Genomic DNA, 26,930 nt, shown 5'->3' with positions numbered 1-26,930 from the left:
TTCAAGGGTAGCTGGACAAACTCCCCAAATCAGGTGAGGAAAGAAAATATAAAATGAGAGCAGGTTGCATATTTCTGAAAGCAGAATCCCACGTGGCCATTGGTGCATGTGCTATTTATTCCAAGTGACTTCTGTTTTGTTTTTTGTTTTGTTTTGTTTTGTTTTTTAATAGACTCTCATGAGGGGCCAGATACCTGAGTTGGCTTCAAATGGGAAGCAGTCTAGCTGAGCACAGAACTTTGTGCAGGCCTGCTGTCTTGTTTCCCAAATTACAGTTGTTAGATGGTTTCTGGGTCTGTGTTAGCTTATTAGGAGCAAATTTGGTTACCTTTGCGCTGCATTGTGCCTGTAGGCATATCCTTCCACTGCAAAATGCAATCCCCAGGTGAAGTAAAATAATGTAACAGGAGACAAGTTTGTTTTCAAGGTAAAGGGCTGTCTACAAAATGAGAATCAAAGCCTAGGCCCAAATCCTGCCTGCCCAGTTTGAACAGTGGTTATTTCATAGCACCCATCTTCACTATTTTGTGTGTGTAGAGGAGAGGTCCTTGTGAAACACTTTTATCCACTAAGGGCCCATACAATGGCTTCCCCACCTCTTAGGGCAGGGGTGGCCAACCTGTGGCACAGGTACCACATCATGGGTATCTTCTGTGCATGTAGCTTGCAGCAGATGAGGGAGGGGACAGGCCACATATCAGCAGATAGGGCAGGAAGCAGAAAGTAGAGCAGGAGATCAGAAGGAGCACATGGCAAGAGCAGAAAGCAGAGGAGATTGGACAGAGAAAGTAGAACAGTGTGGCACTCAGGGAGGAGGCACAGTTAATTTGTGGCATGCCTGCCAAAAAGGTTGGCCCCTACTTTGTTAGAGCCCCACACTAAGGGTTTAAGCAAGCTGCATGGTGTTGCAGATCTTGCTTATGTCCACTGTGTCTCTAGTGGGTTATGGAATAGAGAAAATCCCACACAACTTACTGATTCATTTGATGCACTGGCTGGGGGAGTAGTTAGTTGTAGTAGTCGTTTGATGCACTGGCTGGGGGAGTAGTTAGTTGATTGCACGATTTCACAATGATTACACATTTAATTCATACAACACAATTTTATTTTAAAATTCTTTGCTACACATATAACACTGCTTAGCTTTAAGAAATACCACAGACATTAAGAACACAATAACTACATATATCAGAAACAATGCTCCGAATGCACTTCCTTCCCAAACAATGCTGTAAGAAGAATTAGTATTACAAAAACAACAAAATATTACAATATTTCAAGAGCAAACTGGATGCTTATCTTGCTGGGATCCTATTCAAGAGCAAACTGGATGCTTATCTTGCTGGGATCCTATGACCCCAGCTGACTTCCTGCCTTTTGGGCAGGGGGCTGGACTCGATGATCTTCCAAGGTCCCTTCCAGCCCTAAAGTCTATGAAATCTATGAAACCACAATTACAACTAAAAGTTAAATTTGAATCAATACTATTATTTTTCATAATATACTTACAATCCTAGAATTCCGAGAAGCCAAACACCTAAATACGGTTTCATTCCTCAGTAGTACAATTTAATGGGTTGGCCTCAGTAGTACGATTCAATGGGCTCGCCTCAGCAATACGATTCAATGGGCTGGCCTCAATACTGATAGGACTAAGTCCCCTTCCTTCAGTCCCTTTCGGGTGCTCCGCAGCTTCAGCGTGAACTAAGAGATTCGTGTTCACGGAGAGGGTGGTTCAGGTGATCAGTCTGATCTGGCCTACACTTGCGATTCTTCCTTCGTTGTTCTGCAAGTAAGGTTACCTCCAAATTGGGACAGTAGGTTACAGTTTTTATTGAGTGAGTTGCCGTCTTGAGCCCCTCCTACCCAAACCTGTCACTACTCACAAATTTGGGCTCAGATCTTACTCAAAAGATTCTTTTGCTTGGTAATTAGTGTCGGGACCCAGGGCAGGCCAGCAGCTCTCCCTGACTCCCACCCGGGCAGTTAAGGGTCCGTCGCCTTAGAAGGCCGTCAGGCAGGTACTTGTGACGCTTGGAGTGGAATTAATTAGGCAGACGCTTATCGGTTGCAAAGCAAGATTATTTACTCACGCCGTCAAGGTGGTGAATAGCGGAGGTCAGAGATACTTGGTTAGTTACAGTTTAAGGTTCGTAGGTCATAGGTCGGTCTGCATAAGAGTTCGTCGGTCGGGCAGATAAATGGAGAAAAAAGTCGGGCCTGCAAGTCGTTGATTTATGTCTGATTAGGTCGAGACGGGGGAGACTGACAAGTGATCAATTTGTCAGTTATTCTCACGCATACGTTCAGAGGTTTTTCAGGTGTGTGCGCGGAGGTCTCCCGTTCTTCACGGAAGTGAAGACGGGTTTTATTTGTGTAATAGCCAATTGCTTTTCGCCACGTCATAAATTTAATTAGAATCACCAATTGTATAGTGGTCTTCGCTAGGGTGTTATCATAGGGTTATTTTGGGGGGTTTTTTGACCAATTATAATGATTTATGTACAGCACAGAAGGCTAAGTTCTATTTTATGTTAGTGTCGCAGCAATAAATTTCTTTTTGACATGTGCAGCAAAAAAGCGGTTACTATCATTATTGTTAACCCTTAGTTAACCTAGTGCAGAAAAAAACTGTTTTGAATAGTTTTACTTGTTTGTGACATGGGCACTACTTAATTTGGTTGTGACAATTAGTTTCTTTTGTTGATCATTTTAATTACTTTGAGGAATTTCCATATCACTGAAAAAGCTCCTAGGTTTTGATTTCTCGGAATGTGGGATGTTTGCTTAAGGGTCATTTTTAGGTTAACTTTGTTAAAGGTCTCTAAAGATAAAATTCAAGAGTTAAGACTTTGAGCAAAGTCAGGATCTTCCGCACGTAGGCCAAAACAATGGCCTAGATAAGAAGATAAATCTTGTCTTCTTCCTAAACTGGCTAATGAGCAACTATTACAAACATTCAAACTATTTCATTCAATATGACACATTGTACTGCAGTGAACTTCACTCAGGAGCTCAGTTCTTGGGAGTGTCACACAGTTACTGGGACAAAGCAGAAGTTCCTTTTGGGGGTATGCTATGCACTCTGGTGTTCTGCTCAAAAGTTATTTTAAAAGGCAAGGGAAGGAGTTAGCCATGTTTGTCTAAAATCAGACAGAAGGCAGGGCAGGGTGGCTTAAAGACTAACTTGTTCAAAAAGGCATAAGCTTTCATAGGTGACAGCTTACTTCTTCAGATACTATCATTCATAGCTATTCATAGCATCTGAAGAAGTAGGCTCTCACCTCTGAAAGTTTATGCCTTTCTGAATAAGCTAGTCTGTTCTTCCGTGCCTTATGCTTAAAGCTATAATGGACTAGGAGGGTGAGGTGTGTTTAGGGTTGGGATTTGTTGTTGTTGTTTTGATTTTGCTTTAGGGATTTTTTTTTTGTGAAAATGTTTCTCAAATATAAGCCGCCTCAGTTTCATTGACGATCTGGATACAAGAGACTCTTGTAACACAGAAGATGGTTTCATGTAACAGCAATGGTTTCGTATTGGAGTTTAGGTTGAATAAAAATGCCTAAAGGAAATACAGAGCTCACATTTTTGGAAAGCAAACAGGATTTTAGTTGCAGTGCTAACTTTGTCCCTGGACAAATGCTGGCAGTCTAAGGAATGTACCATATGAACTCTCAGTACTTGAAAGTCGGTGTCCCCACCTCTTTGAGGCTCTTCAGCTGGAGATAGTCATAATCTGGTTACCTATGCTGAATTGTGCAAGAAGAAAAGCTGTCTACAGTGCTAGTGCCTGGTCTGGCATGGGTGAGCTAGGCAATAGCTTCTCACCAAGGCTAGGGACAGACATTCAGAAAGCCTGAGCCTGAATTGATTCAATCTTTGCAGGTTAGTCTAACCTGGTTTCGCTAAATCACTTTGTAACTGTACAGACATCCCAGACATGGAGGCACATGCCTGCAGTGGCTTAGGCTAGAAGCTGGGGGATACTAGAGCAGTCCTCCCTCTTTTCCACGGTGCTGAGCTGAGGGGTTTTCATTAAGAAAACAACAGAGGGACATTACCCGCTCCCTGTTGATTCTGCCTTTGTCCCATCTGCCGCAGCACAGACCATAGCCAGAATGTGGCCTGCTAGCTAATGCTGAGAGGTGTCTGTAAGGCAGAGGGGATGGGGAGGGGAGGGGAGGGAAGGGAAGTGTGGAGCAGGGATGCCTGCAGTCTGTGATAAGCTGCAGCTAGGGAGCAAAGGGGAGAAGCATGCCCCGCTGTGAAGCAGAGAGCCCTGCCCAGTCCAGAGAGCATGTCAGGATGCCGGGGGTTTCTGGTTTAACTTAAATCAGCAAGGGATCTGGGACAGACATTGTATAAACCAGTTTGACCCAAATCAGTTAAGTTTGATGCTACATTCAACCACGTTTATCTCAAATCTGTTTCAGCCATTTTCAAACTGGTTTATGTGCACTAAACATCTGTTCTGTTAGAGTTTCCAATCACTTAAACCAGTTTATGTGTAATGTCTGTCCCTAGGTCTTGTCATGGCTGCTTCAGCAGCAGTCCTGGCTTTTCAGAAGCATAGCAAGGGTGGAGCATGGTGCTTCTGTCCTTCTCACCTTCTTAAACTGCACTCCTCTGCTTTCTGAGGTGGGGGGCATGTTTTCACTTGCTCTCTGACACACCTAAAATAGCAATAGTGATCTTTTAATGACAGTTGAATCATTAAAAGTCAGAGTATTTGACATCTGACATGGACAGAGTCCTTTTAAATGTATTTGTCATAAAAGTTATTTCAAAGAGCAATATGTCCAAGACTCAGTCATGCTATAGTAGAAGGTGTAACTCCTGTTCAGCCCTCTAGATGTCAGCATCATACAGTATATCCTGTCAGTTCTTTTAATACATAATGGACCAAGGACATCCAAGGCTTAACTCCACTGGGCTTCATTACAGTAAGTGTGCCCTATGACATGAAAAGGGATGGTTCTTAAAAATCAGTCAAGATAGAAATTAGTCATTTTCTTTAAAGTATGCTCTCTGGGTTTCTTATAGGTGAGCCATCACATTTAATGTATATCTTGTATATGCATTGATAGGCTCCAATCCAGAGTGAAGATGAAAATGGTCATTTTTTTTTGAGAGACCAGATTTCTCAGGGGTAACCTTGCCAGACAGTTCTGTAGTTACTTATCCATACATTGCCAACCCCAAGGGGTATCATTTTCTCTCTCCGTCACCGATGACAACTCACATGTGGGAAGAGTGTGTCAGCTAAGGAGGCTTCTTCCATAGTTTACTGTTTGCCAAACAGGAAGTCTCAGAGAGGCTGTGCAGTCTGCTGGATTTCTGGATGGTAGCTTCAAAATACATTATTTCATAGCCATTAGAGAAGAGAAGCTCTGTAAGCCAATGTTTTCTCTCCATTCTCTCTCTCTGATCAGAATTAGAGTTGTAGAATCATAGAAAACTAGGATTAGAAGGGACCTCAGGAAGTCTTCTAGACCAGTTTCCTGCTCAGGGCAATATCCTCCCTAGCTAAATCATCCTAGTTGTCTGTCTAACCTGTTCTTCAAAACTTTGGGAACACCCCTCACACACAACTACAGGACATAATTTCTGAAACACACTTTGACTGCCACTGGTAAAGTAGGGGAATAAAGGCATTGTCAATGTCCTGGAGACAGAATTTTCTGATATAGGGATTCGGAGGAGGCAGTCCACCTAGGAGTCCCAGTGGCCTGCTACTATTGTGATAGATCACCTCTGGGATGCTTGTCAAGTTTTCCTACCCCCAACCTATTCTGCTGCATGCCATTTGGGAGAAAAAACCCCAACTTTAGCCCACAAGTGGAGGGGAAGCCCATGGATACTATAGTGATGGAAGGACTAAATATGTTTCTAAGTGGAACACCTGCTCTCATTTGGGAAATAAGTCTGAGACTTGAAAGCTAGGATGTTTTATTTTCTATCCTCTCCCTGTGTTGGGACTGCACAGGACTTTGCCAATATAGGAAATGGTAAAAAAAAATCCATTAAAACTTTTTTCATGATTAAATTATATTTTTGTTTATATCAGCATGGCTGAAACTGGGTATTTTCCTTAAATTTTCTATTTTTTATCAGAAAACCCAAAATATGTACAGGGTTTTTTTTCCAATAACAAGGATTGTTGGGTTTTTTCCTGCAAGGAGAGAAGAGAGTATCTTCTAGCATCTCTAATTAGAATAACTCTAATTAGCATAGCGTTAAGACTGTGGTAACTTGAGCTCTATCCTCAGTTACACAAGGCCCCTTTTAACTATTTTGGCAAGACAAAGAGCCTTACAGTAGGTGTAACTCTAACTTACCTCTGTTATGAGGGACTTGCCCACTACTGGAGTGGTGCAAAAGGGTCTACTGTACATGAATAATGGTCCTTAGTATTGACCAGTAAGGAGAAGAGAGCCCAAGGATCAGGCATTGCGTTGCAGGGTTTACAGGGGTGGAAGAAACTGATTTAATTTTACATGTGCGTAGTTTGGAGCATCAATTCTTGCAGACACCATATGTATTTTGGATGGCACAATGAGCTGGATATAGGTCAGGGGAGTGCATCAGTGACAGTGGCTTCTTAGGGCTTTATGTGTATCATAAATATACAACCAGCTGTATTACTGGGAAATTTTTTAAAGTACTAGTTACAAATGTCTTAATATTGCCAAATTTCTAAACAGCTTAGGGATAGCTGGATTATTTTTCCCTGTGTGCTCACAATTGTCCTTTCCTGCCAGAGCTATACAGGGCACAGTCTCTGGAGCAGAAACATATATTTTTTTCAGCTCTTTACTGATAGTGACAGAAGGCAGGACAGGGTGGTACCTTATAGACTAACTAGTTCAGAGTGTCATAAAGCTTTCAGAGGCAAGAACTGATTTCCTCAGATGCTACGAATGGACTTGGAGAAAGCAGGGATTCTAAATAGAAAGGGATTTAAATACAAAGGAGAGGAGGAGGAGGCACAACCGAGAATGGTGAAGGTGAATTGAATAGGTCAATACAGATAAATAAGACAATTAAACCCCTGAGGCACACACAGGTTATAAAAACTAGTCTAGGTAATGGGGTAAGAATCCAGAGTCTCTGTTGAGACCATATGTAACACAGTATAGTCTGTAGATGATTTCTTGTTCAGCAGTTTTGTGTTCGAGGTTTTTTTTTAAGTTTTGCTGTTTAAGAACAGCTACTCTGAGGTCAGCAATGGACTACCCAGGGAAGTTAAAGTGTTCTGCCATGGGGTGTTGTGTCTTTCTGGAGTCAAAGCAGTATCTAGCCATTTTTCATGTTGCGTGTCCAGTGTAGACAGCAGAGCAGCTGCGTAAGGAGATGATGGCACATATGTGGGTAGAGGAGCAGGTGTTTATAACGTTGCACGTTCATTCACCTCCAGATTTGCGTGTGTGACAGGCAGAGATGGAGAATGAGGTGAAGTGTCTTAAGTTTATTTCCCTGCTCATATTTACAATATACACATGCATTTAAATACAGGCTTCAGATGAAATTTCCTTCTTGGTTGCACTATTTTTACAAGGCAACTACTGATTTCAGTTACACTCATGTAAGTGAGAGTAGAATCAGGTACCTACCTTTACCAACCCATGTTTATATGTTGTCCCAGGGGGGCAGAAACAAGGATGCGGGAGACCCCTCCCGTGGCAAGACCCGGGACAGAGACAGCCTGTCCCTGCAAGAAAAGCCCTGAAGACAAGGAGAACTTACTTGTTTCAGGCCATGAAGAGATGGGCGAGCCACGCTGGGATGGAGCACCCGCATGGTTCATGAGCCACTCTTATTTCTGGCTAAAAGCAGCACAGGCAGATGACGTCATTTCAGGACGCCGCCTGACTGAAATAAAAGCCCGTGGCAAAAAGACAGCAGGGGAAGCACAGTGGGGAGCAGGCGGCAAGAGCATTTCCTACACTGGGCTCAGACTGTGCCAGTTGCCACCGAAGGACCCAGGGATGGACCCATCGGAGGAGTCCACAACTGAGGGAAGGAGCAAGGATGGTGTCGAGGGACTGCAAGAGCCACAGACGCCGTACCAGTGAGTGGGGCCAGGCCAAAGCCCTACCCTCACCACCACCCCACCCCCGTCTTCTCCATTAATTTCTTCCTTTCCTTTTACTTTCGTGAATTGCCCAGAGGGACCCTGAGATGAGGGTCAGGGCCACAGGCAACACTCCAGGGTTAGGAGCAGCTGGTGTAGCATGGCAGGCAGCTGGGCAACAAAGGGAGAACCAGCGGAATAGCAGGGACAGCCCAGTGTCCCTGAAGAGACATAGGGCTGGGAGAAGTTATCAGGAGCCTGGCAGACAAGGAGAGAGCAGGAGTCAACACCGGAGGGTGAGCCAACTGACCATCAAGTGGTCGTCCTAGAGGCTGGTGCATGGCTGGTGTGTAGGGGAGATGGAGCCCCATGAATACCCGCCAGGGGATGCAACTGACTCATGAGGGACTGCAGGAGGGGACCCCACCACTGAAAGAAAGATTGAAGTTGTAGCAGGCGAGCTTTGGGGAGAATGTGACCCCTCATTGAGACCACGAGAACAAGCACAGCAGCCAACCCTGGGCGCCCATTCCAAGGTGTCACGAGAGTACCTCCTTAAGACCAGCCAGGCACAAATATGTATATTAAATACAGATCAACAAAGGTGAGCCTTAAATACAAATCTAGCTACTGATGTTGTTTCTCTTGAGATCTGTAGGAGTTCAAGGACCACAGGATTTCCATTTTTTGATGTCTCTGAATTAATCCAAGGTTAAAATTAGTCCATGTTTAATTCATGCATTTAACAAATGCATTTTTCTTGATCCACCCATGTAATATCTCTGGGAAATATGCTGAACTGTCAATGTTAAGATCATTGAAGATTAAAACTAAAACATTACACCACTTTCTACCAAGATGTTGAAAGTAAATATTAAGATAGTCTCTCTTAATCCTTCATTACAGCTCTAAACAAGAGATTCCATTAGTGTAACTAATGAAGAAACTGATTATTCAGGAATACTTACTCTTGATATATACTAATAAAATTCACAGTGCCAGGTGTTCACCAGAGACCTGATTCTCCATGTCACTAAACACTCCAGTCCCAGTTCATCAAGGCATTAAAGTGTAGGTTTAATTTCCAAGAAAGTATGTGTCATTTCTATGGACCCCCCTCCTTGAGTGCCACTCTGATCCCCTTCCTCTGCCCAATCTGCTGCTCTGCCTTCTGCCCTCTGCATCCTGCCAGATCTGATGCCATGCTGACTGTCCCCCCTCTGATCTGCTGCATGTCACACACAGAGGCTGCCCATGTAACTTGCAGCACATGTACATGGATTGGCCATTCTCTGCTTTTGTGATTTACTTAACCAGGGCTGGAACGCACAGCACTGAGTTCATATACCAGCCTAAGAAAATAATCAGGTTGCCAAAATAGGAAATGGAAAAACTGGTAAAACAACACTCTGCAATATTTTCAGACATGTAACCAAAACATTTCTGGAAAAAGAAAATCTGTGTTGTTAAAGAAGGTTGTAACTGGATAATAGACCAACTACTACTGAAATCCTCTAATGCTGCCCTTCTAGTTAAATGAACAGAAGCAGAGGAGGTTAGAGAGAGTTACTGGGAGGTTCAGGGGAATCTAGAAAGGAGACTAAAAGCTTGGCTTGTGTAGCTGAGCAAAACACAGGCTGAGAGGAGATATGATTTTTATTTATTTATTTGTTTGTTTGTTTATTTATTTATTTTGAAATACATTAGAATATTTAGAAATACATTTGGGGTGAAAATGGCAAATGGAGGAAAAGAGCTAAGCCAAAGGACAATATTGGCAGAAAAATAAATGGGTATGAATTGGCCATGAATAAATTTAAGATGGAAATTAAAAGGCTGTTTCTAACCATCTGTAAGTAAGCTGCTAGTAAGGCTTTCCAGCTAGAGCAGTGGGCACAAAAAAACCCTTTACTTTCAAGACGGAACCTCATCCCATTATGAAAGGACTTGAAGCTGTCGACAGTGATATCAGGGTCTGGACTCAGTGACACACAAAATCCCTTCCAGTCCTATATTTCTAAGTGCCAAAGTAAACATTTTGTGAATTTTGCTTTGCTGAATGGCCATTGTTTTTGGAAAACCTCATGGGAAGGGATCTCAATCAATATTCTACATTTTCCTTTGGAGTATTCATATTTAAAATAGTGAAAATGATCATTTAGGCTTGAATATTAGCAGCACTATGGTACCATACCATCATAGATTCATAGATTCATAGATGTTAGGGTCGGAAGGGACCTCAATAGATCATCGAGTCCGACCCCCTGCATAAGCAGGAAAGAGTGCTGGGGCTAGATAACCCCAGCTAGATACTCATCTAACCTCCTCTTGAAGACCCCCAGGGTAGGGGAGAGCACCACCTCCCTTGGGAGCCCGTTCCAGACCTTGGCCACTCGAACTGTGAAGAAGTTCTTCCTAATGTCCAATCTAAATCTGCTCTCTGCTAGCTTGTGGCCATTGTTTCTTGTAACCCCCGGGGGCGCCTTGGTGAATAAATACTCACCAATTCCCTTCTGTGCCCCCGTGATGAACTTAAAGGCAGCCACAAGGTCGCCTCTTTATTTATCATTACAACTCTTTATCTGAGTAGTATATTTCACACAGATATAATCCAACATAGATATATCAGTTCTCATCAGTGAATATAGGTGTAAGAATTGAGGTGCCAGGGGTTGCCCAGGGTCCCACCCCAGTTCCTTTTCTATCACATCTTGTAAAAATTGATGAGGGGAGGCTGCCCGCAAGGGCTGGTGAACCGAAGCTGCAAACTCTTTCTCTCTGTACTAGTTCTTTAGAGTCCTACTCTCCTTTGGGGCTAAATTTGTGGCCTCCTTCCACCCCTACAGCTATGCCTATGCTTCACAGATGTTTCTCTGTACACTGTTCTGTCCCCTGCCAAGGCCTCAGCCTTCTTGGTTTTAGCCTTCCTTTCTTCTGGCTGCCGACCTTCAGCCCTAGTCCACTGATTTGGGCTCAGTGCTCTTGGATTCAGCCCTGTCGGTTCTCTGTGTCTCTGGGCCCCTGGGCCCTGTGTCTCTCACTCTGGACCAGCCCTTAGCCATCAGAGGTCAACAGTGACTTTGGAAGAGTGTGAAGAGCATTGAGACAAGGCTGGAGAGCTGCTTGATCCCATAACTGGGTCTTCAGACTGACATTTTTTTATCTCTGGGGAGCCCCGAGGAAATTGGTGGGGATTTACATGGGAGGCGTTACCTGTATGCATGAAGTTCACTGTAGGATTAAGGCCTAAATTAATTTAGGGAAGAGGTCAAGGTGGCAGATACAAGCTGAGAGCTCAAAAGCCTTGTAATTACAGCGATAGGAGTATTGGTTACATAATGAAAATCTGAACAACTAAGTAAAGATCATTCCTCATTCAACCACACTTACATCATTGCGCAGCTGTAAGGCACCATCTGTGTACTGAAAATAATTCTGAAGATCTCTTCAGCTGTAACAACTGCCTTTATATTTCTCTGCAAACTCTTCACCAGCAAGTCAGTTTCTGCCAGTCTATTTTTACTCTTACGCTACACGTTTGTGTGTTTAACTTTTGTCAGTTCAACAGCATTTATTCTGCTGAAGGTTTATATAAATGGAAAATGAACTTAACTCAGCTGGATGATTTATGGTGGTTAGTGCCATCACAATGAATAGGAAATATGCACTTTAGTGAAATTATTTGCAAACTCACGTTTAGTGGAAATTATCCTTTGTCAACAGCAGTAAGAGGACAACGTGTGTGAGCTGGCAAAGAGAATTTGAGGTAAATAAGAGAAACAGACTTCTCTACAGGTAAAACTTTTTAATTAGACAATTTGCAGTTTAATTATATAACTACAGTACTATGATTGAGCTTATTAGTATGTTGTGGGATTTTAAATGTAAATCAGAATTATTAGTTATTAGCTTTTTCTGATGAGCCATCACTGTCCCCTTACACAGACTGAATGCACATTGTGCTGTTTCTTTTTAAACCCCCCGGCCCCCTCCCCCACACACACCCCCTTACTAAAGGTAAAGTAAGCTGCAAATAAAGACCTGGTCTTTTACAGCAATGACTGAGGTAATGGGAAAGAGCTGTAATTCTTTCACCTTTCATACCAGGCTGTTCACTTCACAAAATGGATTTAAACTCTGAATGATAAGGGATGGCATTTATGTGCTGTAAGAGTATATGCTGTTGGGACTGTGTTTGTACCTACCTCATTTCTGAGTTTTTTACATTATTACTTTGTGAGGAAAGTTGGCACTGACATCAGCAGCAAAGGATGAGGAAAAAAACTGGCTGCCTTTGCAGTTTTCTTAGCTGTAGATACTTTGGCTATCAAACATGCTAATCACCATGCTTCCAGAAAAGGATAAAATATAAATATTCCATTAACAAAGGAGAGAGCAGGGAGTGTCTGATGGATTAATAAACTGAAAAGAAGCCATAACATCTTCAGCAAATGGTGTTTGTTGTAGTTTCACTCGCTATCAGCTTGACACTGTTCGCCTCCAATTGTCAGGCAGTCAGAGTGAAGTGCTCATTGCTGTTGTCTGGCAGTTGTATACGTGCCTGAGATAGGATGTCCTAGTAATCATAATTTTGTTCCATTCTCCCCGATCTTGATTTTCCCCTCACCACGCCCAAGCTCTGTTTCTGCTCATTTGTCTCTTCTCCCTTGCTGTAGCCAAGCCTCCTTACCTTGGGCTCTTTGCCCATTCCTCCTTGAGCATTTTATAGTTATGAGCCTGCACCACCTGGCTGTGCATGAGAGAAACCAGTTGTAAATGCATTTCAGAAAAGCTATTCAGATTTACACCTACCAATAATCTGCTCCAAAAAATGTGCCACTCTGTGTCATTTCTTTATGTGGAAGGGCACTACAGAACAATTTGGGCTCCTTTTAATTTTCCCCTGGTTGAATTATTTAATCTGCAATTTATGACCACCTTTCTAATATAGCTACCAACAAAAGACATGAGCATACTAGGCTTGGGATAGAGTAACTGAAATAGTTCTGTGGCTGGTTCTCGCTAGGGAAAAGGGGGAAAGAGACAGAAAAAATAAATCAAGATCACACAGCCAGTCCAAAACATCAAAAGATGTGCCTACACTTCTGAAAAAAAAAGAATACTTAAAGAAAGCGTAGGTATGGGAAGCTCATTGATTTTGCTGGTCTGTAGTCAGTTGAAGGAGGCAAACAGTTTCTAGGGGAAGCCAGCAAAACATTCAGCCTTCAAGATACTAGTATAATTTCCTAATTTGTATAAGTTTTAGACACATCAAAACAAATATGCACGTTTGCATGCCCACAAACACAGTCTGAGATGGGTGTGATGTGCCTCAACTGGGAAAAGTTATCACTGTAAGCAAATTATGTTGCATAAAGTGTTTTTCAAATTCTCTACATACTATTCAGCTGCCACACAGCCATTTATAATAGATGGTATCCACATACCGTGATGTTTAATATGCATTTGTATGTTACATCACGTATGGACTTTGAAGCGTTGTTCATAGCTCACCCACTATTATGCGTCAGTCTTCTCCATAGAAAAAAAAAATGCACAAAATATGGGAATGTATTTTTTACATTTTGACATGCAGTTTTTTTATTGAACAATTAATTAGCTTAGTTTTTCAGTTTCCCCTCCCATGAACCTTTTTGTACTTCCTTTCCTACCCATCCATATCTTTCTCTGTTCCTTGTCCCCCACTTTTCTTCCATTCTTCAACTTCTCCTAGTGCCTTCCTTTTGCGGACCTCTCTCTTCTTCCTGTCTTGATGTCCTCTACTTCCCCAGGCTGTCTCTGTCCCTTGGCTGTTACCTTCACCTTTTCTCTTTTCAGGTTCCATAGCTAGGAATTGCTATTTTTACTTTTGAATTTGAAACTAAAACTATTACTCTTTTTATAAATAGCAAAAGGCAGTGTCCCAAAATAGAATCCTACAGCTTATACTGATAGAAAGCGCCATGATTTGTACATTTAAAAGGATTGTTTCTAACAGAATACCAAAAATTTTGGTATTTTACTATCAAGGGAACATGCCAAGTGAAACTTGGTATTTTACTAATTCATTGCTAGACCACACTGCTTTATAAAGAAGGGGCTTGTTTTGGTTTTTATAAAGCACAGAAGGTTTTACTAAATTTCATTCATAATTCCTAACAAATGTATGAACACAAATCAAGTTCTGTTTTTCAGATTAGTAAAGCATCAAAGGGGCTGAGGAAATTACAAAAATGTGCTCCTCTGTATGAAAACTATTACTTTTAGGACTCAGCTGGAAAAGATCTTTAAACTACTTCTTTTTGTTGTGTATGGAAGCCGCTTTAAGAAAAAGACCAGTGAGTCTCATTCTTATTTTGCACTTTTGTAAGGCTGTGGATTTCACTCAGAAGTTACTCCTGATTTTTTCTAATGAATAAGAGAAAACTTGGGTCCAGTGTATTAGTGTATAGTCAAATATATTAATTATGATGACATATGCCTACCTATGATATCACTGGTAAAGGTCCAGTGAGGATCAATACCTTAAGACGGGTGTGCTGTAAATTCCAATGTTTATTATTTATGACCTTGGAGAACATGATCAATCTGTCTGATGCATGGGAAAGTAAGAAATGTTCCAAGAAGACTGCAAGCTCAAAGCCATCCATTAGTGATGAACTGAAGCTTTCTTTTCAAAAAGGAGAACACCAGTTTCAGGCTCTGTCAGTTATGGTTGCAGAAATTCCCTTTCCAACAGGACAGAGGCAGTGTTGGGAGCAGGGGGAAGGTTCAAGCTAAGGTGTCTACACTGTCTCTTTAGCATTTACACTGTCTACACTGTAGTGAACTCTAAAGAGTGCTGTTGAGAAGAACAACCCTTCCACTCTGAAAAGAGGTGTTGCCTTATATGTAAGGTGATCATAGAATATCATAGAAAAGTAGGGCTGAAGGACCCTCCAGAGGTCAACTAATCCAGTCACTTGCCTGAGGCAGGTTCATCCTTATACAATAAGCATGCATTCTGAGGTGCAGTATTAAGTGGAAGGTATGCCTGGTTGAAAGCCTCTGAGTAGAGGTCAGATGGGAGAACAGAGCCAAAACCCCTAGATTAGGCAGTATAACTAGTTTACCATAGCCATGTGTATGCTGCCAGAACCGCTCACTGGCTTGGGTGCACTTTGTGCAGCTAAAATAGCTGCGCTGTCTAATCTCTGGGCTTTGGCATACGCTGAGCAGGAGCAATTGGCTGGGCTTGCTTCTCCACGATATTTCTAGGCTTGCCACAGAGGTGATGTAGACATATCCCAAGGTAATAGGAATGATGGAGCCCTTGTGCTCGTCTCCTGGGACAATCAGGGGGCTAGGGGATGGTAGGCATTTCACCAGGGCTGAGTTCCTGAATCTCATTTCTGCTTCTTTTCATATCAGAATCTAAATAGGTTAGCCCTCTGTAGCGGAGGAGTTTCTGAAACAAGTGCTCATCGGTGCCATGTCTAAAATCCGTTATATAAAAATCCTATAAAATGCAACAAAAGTTGCTTGAACAATTTAAAAGAAACATTAATGTGTTATCCCTTTGTACAGCATGGTTCAAAATTAAAAAAAATGATAACATTCCTTTAGAGCAATATCTAGAGACCTCTATTATTTAATAGGGCTGAATTCACATAGGACTTTTCCATAATTCATTATGGATTTGAATCATATCCTTTGTTCACAAATTATGAAAGTAACTAGCTTACAATAAATTTAATAGCCACGACAGCAAATCGGAGCCACAGGCTTGTATATGTAGCACAATATAAAGCATCTGTATATGACTACTGCAGATGGAAATGAAAATCTGACTTTATTAAGGGCTTGTCCAAAGCCCATGAAATCAGCAATCGGAGTCTTTCCATTGACTTATGTCAGAAAATGAAGTAAGAATTACAGTCCAAGAGAAATCATTACTTAGAAAGTCTTGCACAGTGATGGGAAAGCCAGTGAAAATGCATACACACTTACAGAAGAATTCTGAGCCTGATGCTTTTATTTAAAAGCCTTTTTTGAAGATTTTCAGATCCATATTACATCTTAGGATAGAAATTTCTTTCGTATATGGCAGATCTTTGAATAGTGTGACAGACCAAATGAATCACCATGTGGAGAACATCAAGCAAAACAGCCAGTCTTGTCCATGAAAGAAAGTTTCTTCTAAAGGTATATAGCATGAAGATAGTGCCTTTGTGCACATGCCATGGAAATTACATGCAAAGTATTATGGGTATGAAAGTGCATTCCACTAGGTTTACAGTTGGAAGCAATGAGGCTATGCACAGAAAATAAGGAACATCTGGTCACTCTTTCCCTTGTATAAGCTTAGATTAATTGCCATCTCTTCAGCAAAAATATAGCTGCTTCTGCTTATTGGTACAGATAGTAAATCTGAATCTCCAAACTCCTTCCAGTCTTTCTATTTTAGATATACTTGGTCCAGTCCAAACCTTGCTATAAGTTGACAGCTCCACCTACTTTAGAGGAACTATTTTGATTTAGATCAGTTGAGGATCTGACCTGCTTTCCTGTATGGGTCAAGCTTTCTCTGTAAGCTTGACTGCCCACTGTGTGTTAATGTCCTCTTGTATTTATTTTCTCATAGCAGGTGACAAACCAGAATACAGGGGAATCACAGCAATGTTTAGGCCAGAGGTAATGGGCCAGTTTCAGGGGGCAAATATAAAGGGGTGTAAATTCTATGTTACAAAGTGATCTAGGGCACCCTGATGGATGTAACTTATCCTGACTGTAAGGGATGAAAGAAGGTGCAAGTTACATCCATTTAAGTTAATTTAACCAAATATACAGAACTCCAAAGTACCACAGTAAATATTCATTCCAGTGTGCTGGCTGGAATGGTCCTGATTATATTCATTCCAAATAAGCACAATAAACTTGAGCTGTATAAATTAAGTATATAATAATCCCCACTATGGGGGTCCCTTTCTTCAGCTGGTACAAAATATCATAGGTCCCCTGAGTTCAATTTACCACCCAAGAGTTTGCCCCTAGTTTCCTTGATGCTCCAATGAATGTAGCATCAAAACATATGCTGTAAGCCAATGAGTTGCTCCTGTGTTTTTTTTAATTTTGGGACTTAGGCCTGCTTGTGAAGGCATGCAGGATATCACAGTTCCCTCTAAGCCAAAAGGGACTAAGGATGCTCAGTACCTTGCAGAAGAGGATGCATACTTTTTGCTCAAGGGCTGATGTAGTAATAGAAGTACTGTGGCACTCCCATCCATCCAGGGCTGACTGAACTAGACTGTTGCTAGAGCAGTGGTTCTCAACTTTGCTGGACTCAAGGCACCATTGCATTCAAGGAATTCAAGGCACCCATCAAAAAATGCCAGTCCTTAACTTTCACTCATTTATTGACTCCAGAAAATAATAGAGCTATTGTTCTGTTGCAAAGAAGTCAGACACAAGAGGTCAGTGTTCTGGACACTGTAGATTCCTATTTGAAATCTCTGGTTCTGTCTTATGAGTCATATGTAGGTGTTTGCACACCTAATTGTGCAGTAACTCACAGCACCCTTGAAAATATCTCACAGAACCCCAGGGTGCCCTGACACCCTGGTTGAGAATCAGTGTGCTGGAGGGAACTTTGGGCTGGATGAGGATTAAGAATATTATTTCTCTATTTTCTTTGGCACACATTACTACAGAGTCCAAGTGACTTCTTTCATTTAAAACATTATTTATTAGGTAAACAGAGTTGTAACACATAATTTGAAACTCCACATGATTTTATACAAACTGTCTAAAATGTGCCCACATTTTACTCTGCCCTCCCCAACCCACCAATTACAAAACATTTATGCTGTCACAAAGAACATCAGTTCTGGATGTATGATGTCACAGGGATATTATGGGAACCGTGTGGACCAGAGGCTTTACATATCATACAGGACAAAGCATTAGAAAATAAACAGTACATCTCAGTCCTCCATTGGCAGGGGAGATGGTGCCAATCTCTAATAGGCTGATCTGTTTTCTGATTTCTACATTTCTTTTTCTTTACATAAGAGAATATTATTTGCCATATCCTCCTTACATTCCTCAGGCAAGTAATTCTAATGAAATTAGCAGGACTAGTCAAGCAAATATGGGCCTGGACACAAGGCATATGCGCTGACACATGACCAGTTGTCACAGGGTAGAGAATGTTTCCAGGATGGATATTACAGTGGCTCACCACTAAGGGGCAGGGAGTATGGAATAGCCTATTTGCCTTGAGCAAATGCTTACCCCAGGATAAGCTGAAAACACACAACACTAACATTAGTGGCACTTACACTAGTATATTTTTATCCCTGGTTTTCTCCTGGACCAATTCTAAGCCAGCTCTGAGTGAGTTATGTTAATGCAGGGTTTTATCTTGAATGTTCCCCCCACTTATTTACACTGGTGTAAACAGGTTGCATCCAAAGCCTAAAACTAACAAGATTTGGCATTTCCTGGTGACAAAGAAGAGAAACTTACAACAAAACCCCCAAAAATATAACCTCTCACAAAAACCCATCTTTATTCTTTTAAGCCAAAACTTCTCTCTGCCAAATGGAAACAAAAATTAAAGCAGTTTGGATGCCAACTGCAATGCCTTAAACCAGGGGCGCTCAACCTCCAGCCCACAGGGCAAACGTGGGCCACACGGCCATGACATCTGGCCCTCTAAGCTCCTCACCAGTCAGGAAATTTGGCATCAGGGAAGCAGGGGAATTAATACAGCTACCCTTCCCCACTGCCAAAGTCTCACAGCCCACATCCTGTGCCGCAGCTTGGAGTGTGCCATACCCCCTCCCCACCACAGGCTGTGTTGGGGCCGGGTCAAATCCCCTTTCCCAGCCCAGTTGTGTTGGGGCCACGCTACACCCCCCCACCCAGGCTTTCCCCACCCCCCTCTGCACAGCCAGATGGGACAGGTGCCAGATCAGAACCACTAGCAAGATCCAGCCCATGGACAGACCAGGCACCAGCCAAGAAGGTTGAGCACCACTGCCTTAAACTCTTGTCAAAAACTTAAGATTCCTAAATAAGTGAGCTGCTGAGTGTCTGGCAGCTCCTTTTAACAGGAACTCCGGGCAGGGGGCAGTATAGTGACTAGATCAGTTAGTGTTGCCTAACAGTGGACCTGGGAGGGAATCTTTAGGCTCCTATTTTTATATTTTTTTATATGAATCAACCAGAAGATTATTTTAAAACATTTCTCTTTTTTTTTTAAAAATGAAGTGTAAATTCCAGATTCACAAAGGGGCTTAGGCACAGTGATGCTCAGTGTTGCCACACCTATCAAGTGCTCTGCTCCTGGAATGGAAGTCACAAGGTCCCTGTGTGATGAACGGGGTGAGGACAGGACTCACCACAGGCAGGAACGCTGAGCATGGAGACCCCATCCGGAGCAGGGAACTGCAGTCCCACCTCTTTCTTGGGCTTTGGCACCCGACTGCAGCCCTGAGTTAGGTGCCTATGGGAGACTGGGATTTGCAGCTTGAAACTGGCTCCTGGATTGAGAGGCCCAAGTCATCCATCTGGGTATGGACAACTGGCTTGCTCTTTTCTTTTAAATGATGCCAGGAGTAGAAGCTATTTTGTACATAATAACTAAGCATAAGAGCACCTGCCCAGAAAGTAAAAAAAATGGAGTTCTAGGCCCTCCTCAGCCTGAGATGGTTCAAACTTGCACCTCCCATTTGCCAGGAGAGTACCCTAATAGCAAATCAAGAGAATAAGTTGGTGCGAAGAGCATCCTACAACTCTCTACTTCAAACAGTGCCAAAGTGCAACAAAAATGCAGTCTTGGGCAACAGGAAGGAACACATGCTCTGCATGTACTCTAAGCTGTACAGTATTACATGAGACCAGAACCACCCCTTCCTCCTCCAGCTGTGTTTTTGAAAGAAACAGGCTGTCCCCCTCTGCTTAGCACCAAACTCCATGTATTAGATGCGATTTCAGCAGGCCCCTCACAGGACTTTGGGCCAAATCTACCCAGTTTGTGTCTCCCAATGGACTGACATAAGGAGACAGATGCTGATATGTCCAGGCCAGTCAAAATGGGGGCAAGTTCTGTAGCAGAATTTTTGTCACCCAAGTAAGTTTACAGGTGCAAAAATAAAGTTCAGAGATGTAGACTTAAGTGCTAAAACAGTTGGAGAGGAAGTGGGAAGAGGTTGGTTTGGTCCCTTGGACTTAAGAGGCCAGATTCAAATAGGAATTTAGGCACCTTAGATGCTTAAACAAGTACTGAAATCAATGGAAATTTAAGCATCTAAATAGCTTTATTAAGCTGGCCCTAGGCATTAGAATGCTGTCTCACTTGCACAGTAGGCAGCTATGCCATGTTTTGGGGCATGGTCCTCCAAAAGTCAGAAAAAAATATCCAAAAAGCATTTCAGCCCTACAACTTGTGTCTTATTGTTCTTAGGCCCCACACTCATTTTTAAAATTGTTTTACTGACTCCAACAAACTTACAAGTTCTTGAGTGCTTGGTCTAAATGCAAATAAGATGCGTCTATAGTAACAGCCCTACTTCAGGCAAGGCACTCTCCAATATTTTGTGGCGTCAATTTCACTTGTTAAAGTACAATAAACATACCTACTAAATGCACTGGTACAGTGAATGTTCAAGCACATCCCCTCAAATTAAATGCTTCCTCTGACAATTGTCCGACAGTAAACCAATACAAGTGGATGGCACTGATGTCCTACAAGGTAACCAAGGCAAAAAGGAACATTGCTGGTTTTGTGTAAGGACCAAATTCTGGCCTTGGGAAACCAACAGGGTCTCTCAGTGAAGCATACAGGACATGTAGGCACACATTTAAAAACAGGAGTACGATTTTAAGTCAGATTCCAAGTTTCTTACCAAATCAAATTCCCATTTCTTTAATGAGACTAACAGCATTAACTCTGCCATTTTCTGGCATTTCATTCATAGTAGGCCTGATACTGATCTTCTGCCTATTTTTAACTGGGACAACTATTGGGACAGGCTCAGAATCAGGACCATTTCATTTTTGATGTAATTTTTTGTACTGCTAATTTTTTTTTAAGTAATACTTGTCATTTCTTTCATCTACTGTCTCTAGCTTCAACGAGGCTTTTGTTTTAAATTTGTTGAGATGTATAATTATAACATTGGTTAAAAGGAAATCTAGGTCACTTTAGGCACATCTACACATTCATTAATGCACAGTAGTTACTGTGCATTTAGTTTAGTACTTGCTCAATGAAGTACTAACTAAATGCACAGTAACTAGTTAATGCGCAGTAGTACCGATGTGTGGTTTTTTTGTGACGCTGACTGCACAGTAGCCTAATAACACTGCACAGAGTGTTTTAGCATGGTTTTTGACCAGCACACTACTGTGCAATGTTATTAGGCTACTGTACAGTAAGTGTCTTGTGTAAATGCGCCCTTTGTGTAACAAACTAGAAAGCTACCTATTTTAGTAATTACAAAAATAAGGTGGTAACACAAAGAACTCATATTCAAGAAGTTATGGTTTAATCAGGTCAGCTAGGCTAATATTCAAAAACAGGCTTTTTATTGCATTTATAATGCTACTCCATGCCAGTGAGGAGAACAGCTTTGCAGCTAAACTTGTCTTCTAGATCAGAGGTCAGCAAAAGTTGTGTCTAGGCACATGTACTGGTAAAAGAAGTCTTTTTTTGAGTAGTAATGTTAATGCAACTGAATTTCAATTAGAATTTAGACCTCAAGCTTGTAAGTATTTAAATGCATGAGTAATTGGTTAACTCATTCTGGTCCCACAGAAATCAATAGGAGTTTTTCTATTAACATTAACAGAGTTGGAACCTCACCAATAGGACTACTCATGCATATACTTACTCATGTGTAAGTGTTTTCAGAAGTTGGACTTTTGGGAATTCTAGATGTACAACATATCAAGTATGTGATAAATCCAGGATGGCTGCTCTGTAATTTTTTCTGTAATTATGTACATTATATTTACTTGACTACATTTTCTTGCATTCATAGTAAGGGGTGAACAGAGCCTGTTCCCTTTAACAAAAGGAAACAACCAGTGCTCACATTATTTGCTGAATTTCAGTGTTTCACATGGAGACTAAAACTGAATAAAACATGGGACTTTTGTCCTGTTGACACAGCCTTTATGATAGGCCATTATATGTTACAACTGTTAACTCCTGCTCTGGATTCCTCTTCTGGGAGGTGCCAAAGGTAAGGTTTTTAGTAAGAAATACCACAGGACCAAATTCTGCATGTTCTTCCTCTGTAGCTCCTTTATTTAAATGGGAGCTGCTTGAGAGAAATTGTTCTCCATAGCTTTTAGCTTTTTCTTGGCCTTTGTTTATGGAGTAAAAGGAAACATAACACAGCAGTGACTGGACAGGGGACAAGTTGAGACAAGACCAGTTAAAAGAAGGGAAAACATACTCTTTGCAAAGTAGCAACAGTTGGCAGCTGTGGATGTCAGTCATGCAGTATTATCAGTATGCCTTGTTAATCACTTGTGCTCCTGTCTTCCAGCATCATAGGGTACTGTACTTGTTATAGCAGCATATGGAAATCATTAGAGTGGGTTGCTTCCTGATTGCTTGTTTGCTTACAAGAAAGATGGTCTTCTGGTAGATGGGCATTTCATAGGAGTGCTGGCCTTCAATAAACTGCATAATTCTGTGACTGCTCCTCAGCAGCCATGTGCTATTTAGTCATTTATTGGAATAACATGGTCAAATCCTTACATGATAGCTGTGAAGTAAAGCTGCCATGCTTGAGCAGAAGCTACTTAACAAAATTCAATAGCTGTTGTTTTATCAGAGGGAAGAGATTCAAAATGTCTAATACAATTAGACTTGATTATAGACAAGTCATTTGCTAAACTGTCTACTTTCAGTTTTTCTTTTCTTTTGTTTTTAATAGTCACTGTTTAGCCTCAGGGACAATGTCTACTCCCTTTACCCTTAACTTTTATCCTGACTACCATGGCCCATTCCAGCAAAGCACTTCAGCAGAGGCTTAACATTAACATGTGAGCAATCCCAGTACCTTTGGGGATCCCACTCCAAGTCACTAGGCCTTCTGCTCTCTGTCACCTAAATCCTTGCTTACATGCTTGGCTGCCAGTTTGCTCAGCATCCTACAGTACTGAGTCCTACCAATACCAGTACCACCACCAATGTCAAATGGGGCTAAGTGAGTAAAGCGCTTTTCAAAGCAATCATGGGAAGAAGAATCTATCCTACAGTTTTGGCAAGCTAATTTCAAGGCCCCATCAAGAGCTGTAGAATCTGAGGTGGGAAATCAGACCTAAACGAGAGATTCTATTATGTGACTGTTTGGGATAATGCCTTGTCAACTTACGCACACACGATTTTGACAACCTCACATTTTAAAGTGCACTTGCCAACAAACCAGTTGTTTTCAGGCATATCACTAGAACAACTTACTTGCATTTGGAAAAAAAGAAAATGTCAAAACACTGTCTGTTTAGCTTCTCTCCATTACTAATTGATTTTAAGCACCCATTTGTGATGCAAATCATCATATGAGTCATGTAGGGTGTTTGTTTTCATGAAAGAAGCTAGTATTTCATGTCTATTACAATAAATGTGTTCTAGCATAAACAGCACTGAGTACACTGAGGGCAGAAATATCGCAATCTTGGTTTTACATGTCTGAAGATTTCAGTCCATTTTCACCTGCTATATCATGACTAGCAATGCTTCCAAAAACCATCAAAGCTGTAATTGCTGCAACAAATTAATGACTAATTTCAAACTATAGGAAGGAGATATGGCAAATGTGTGAATCCATGACAATACAGATTTCATATTTCCATTCCTCATTACCCACCTACATCTTCAGCATTAACCAGAATACCAGTGCTAGTTGGAATGCAATCTGGAAACAAGACAAAAAACAGTGGGTATTTGCAAAAAGGAGGAAGAATATCCCGCCCTTTATCCCATTTTGAATACACTCCTCATTAACTCCACTTCCTTGGAAAGCACCTCTTCAATGGCAAGCAAAATAGTGATGACACGCATTGGCTTTTATCACAGTGATCCATTAGGGAAGCAGTCATGTGCTGAACCACAAGGTTATTCATCCAGGACATGTGTGTCTTGAAACTTCCAAAGGATTGTTCTAGGGTTCTGACTTCTGTATAAGAGAAAAAAATGTTGATTATTCATTCTGTTTAGATGCACTTTATTATTCCTTATGTAGTGGACTTAAGCGTGTATTTGCTCACACAATTAACTGAACAAATATTATGCCTTCCAAAAGTAGGTTTAGAGATTGTTTCAAATTAAACAGCAAATGCACATGATGCAGTGAGGATGGTATCTCTAAATTCCCAAAGTAATTAAGTACTACTATCAGTGGAAGATCTCATTTCTGTCTTAGATCCTAATGTTGTTACCTAATTTTCTAAGTAACACCTGAGATCACAGTATAAACTGCACATTAGGGAGTGAGAGAAAACTGTGGTGTTCTTTCACTGCATGGTAATACCACTACCACAGTCCATTACCCTGAATAAGTCTCAATGGGCACATCTACACAAGATGCTTAATGTGGAGTAGACTACTTCTATTGCACATCAATGTATCACAGCAAAAACCATGCTAATGTGCAGTAGAATTAGTCTACTTATTAAGTGTCACAAAAAGACCATGCACGTATGCCTTTGGTACTGCGCATTAGCACCAGCTACTGTGCATTTATATGGTACTAAACTTAATGCTTAGTAGCAAAGACACATTAATGCACATGTAGATGCACCCAAAGTGCTGCTGGTGATCAGTAGCATTCCTTAAGACTCTTACTTGCTGCTCTTGTGTAGCACACTTCTCTCCAAGGCAGCTACAGGTTATTTTGTAGTAAAACAACAGCAAAGCACCTGCTGTTTCTGATTCTGGGGCCAGGCAGATTTCTCTTTTTCCTCAGACTCTTGCTTGAAGCAAGGAGTATTCAAGAGCTAGTTGCCAGAAGAAATTTTTTCTGCACTTCTCAACCCTCTGCACAGACCTCAGAAGCAACAAGTAAGTTCCTTTAAAGGGGGAATCCTTATTTATGCAAATATACCCAGGATGCAGCTCCGATACAGCAAGAGGGCAGCTAAATTAAGAGGCACTGAGAAAACAAAAAAACACTCCCCCAGCTATTTGAGCCATTGCACAGAAATTTGATGCAGAGAAAAAGGACTCTGACAGGGTTCCATCAGGAAGTAACGTCAGAAAATATATTGCCTTTACTACCCAGAAGCTAACTGCATCTAACCTGTCTCTTGCATACCATATACATCCTTCATGTTTTAACTGCCCCAGAAGGAATTGCTACAATTCAGTGGTTTCACCAGCATCCCAGAGTGACTGTTTTTTTAAATGCTTGCTGACCAAAAATTGACTGATGTTTGGCTGTTTTCCCAGGCCACTGTAATTTCCAAAGGAAGAGAATGATTTCTGTATCATCAGCTTTACATACTCCAAGGATTAAAGACCAAATTCTGCTCATGGTTAGCAGTGTAACTGCATGAATAACTCCAGTGATGTTATTTGCTTTTAATTTATATGGCTGTAACTGAGAACACAATTTGTTCCCCAATTTTTAATTTTAAAGAGGATAAATAATTATAGATTCTAACTGAAGTCAGAAAATAATTTGCAGGTAATAATACATTAAGTATGATCTAAAAGGCTTTTCTGTTCTGTTTTGATTGCTCCAGTTTTGATTAACTTGTTAATGCCAGGTTGACAAGAAAAGATACAAAAATAAAGGTCAGCATGTGTGTGCTGAAGTTACCATTTTTCTCAAAGAAAATTCAAGCTAAAGTTTGCAAGTGGAATTTCATAAAGGTCTGTAATATAATGGTCACCTTTGATGCCATGCTAGGTTTCAGCCCAAGAAATGAGAAGACAGTGTTGCTTTCCTTGGATTCAAAAAACCCATCATAATCCTGGAGAGAAAAAAAAATATCAATCAACATTTGTAATGCTGTTTTTCAGCTCAGTATTTTAATATCTGAAATTAGTACCGGTCTAGTTGATATGCAGTTACATCAGGGAAAAAGTAACAAGTACCTACTTATGTTCTTCTATAAAAACCCAACAATTCTAAATGTAATGATAGTTCTCTGTTTTCCATTTTCTTCAGTGATTAAGTAAAAATGTTCAGTGGCTGAACTTTCTTTTAAAAAAAAAAAAAAAATGATTGCATAGAAAAAAGTTACATAAAGTGGTCTTCAAGTCAAATTGAAAATCCTGCTTGGTGCCTGCATACCTTTAAAATCTGCATCTTCAAACAACTAACTACTACCTTTATACAAGCTAGTGTGTGTAAAGGTAACTGCACTACTCTGCAGTCACTGCTGTGACTACAGTTTAGACAGACACTTTATCTAATGCCCCATGGAATATCTTGTTTACAGTCTGTAGTTCCACATCCTACAATGACCCCAGATGCCAAAGCAGCTACATTTTCCATAGAGAAAGTATAGTAACAGAAGTTATTAGTTAGACATGATCCCTAATAGGAGGCTGAGGGAGTTGTCTATCTGGCCCTTTCTGCTTCTCCTGTTTATCAGCTGAAGTCTTTCAGTAATCTTTTTGTCACAGATCAGCAGTCTCATTAAAAGTGTACCCTGTCAAATCACCAACCGGCCAGTTTTGTAGCTGTATATTTAAAAATAAATAAATAGACTACATGTTTTTACACACTGCCAATAAACAAGTTTCTATTATAGAACAGAATACCATGTTTTAGTACTGCTCGGGATCAGGTTCTGAAGCTCAGTTTTAATGGACTTTGTTAAATATGTACAAGTTTTATATTAAAAGGGA

General features: G+C 41.1%; 1 protein-coding gene across 1 annotated transcript in view; it reads right to left on the bottom strand.

The window, feature by feature from the left end:
* Positions 1-17,771: 17,771 nt before the first annotated feature.
* Positions 17,772-26,930, bottom strand: part of SH3BGRL2 (SH3 domain binding glutamate rich protein like 2) — a 62,300-nt gene continuing 53,141 nt past the window's right edge. Inside the window, exons 3-4 of the mRNA XM_006271787.4 lie at positions 25,967-26,047; positions 17,772-24,249 (exon numbers count right to left, since the gene is read on the bottom strand). Of these exons, the coding sequence (XP_006271849.1) occupies positions 24,235-24,249; positions 25,967-26,047 (96 nt within the window). The 3' untranslated portion in view covers positions 17,772-24,234. The remainder of the gene's footprint in view (positions 24,250-25,966; positions 26,048-26,930) is intronic.

The sequence above is a fragment of the Alligator mississippiensis genome, chromosome 1, assembly GCF_030867095.1.
Source record: "Alligator mississippiensis isolate rAllMis1 chromosome 1, rAllMis1, whole genome shotgun sequence".
NCBI lineage: Eukaryota > Metazoa > Chordata > Crocodylia > Alligatoridae > Alligator > Alligator mississippiensis.
The sequence above is the reverse complement of the archived record's forward strand: the minus strand, read 5'-3'. Positions and strand labels throughout refer to the sequence as shown.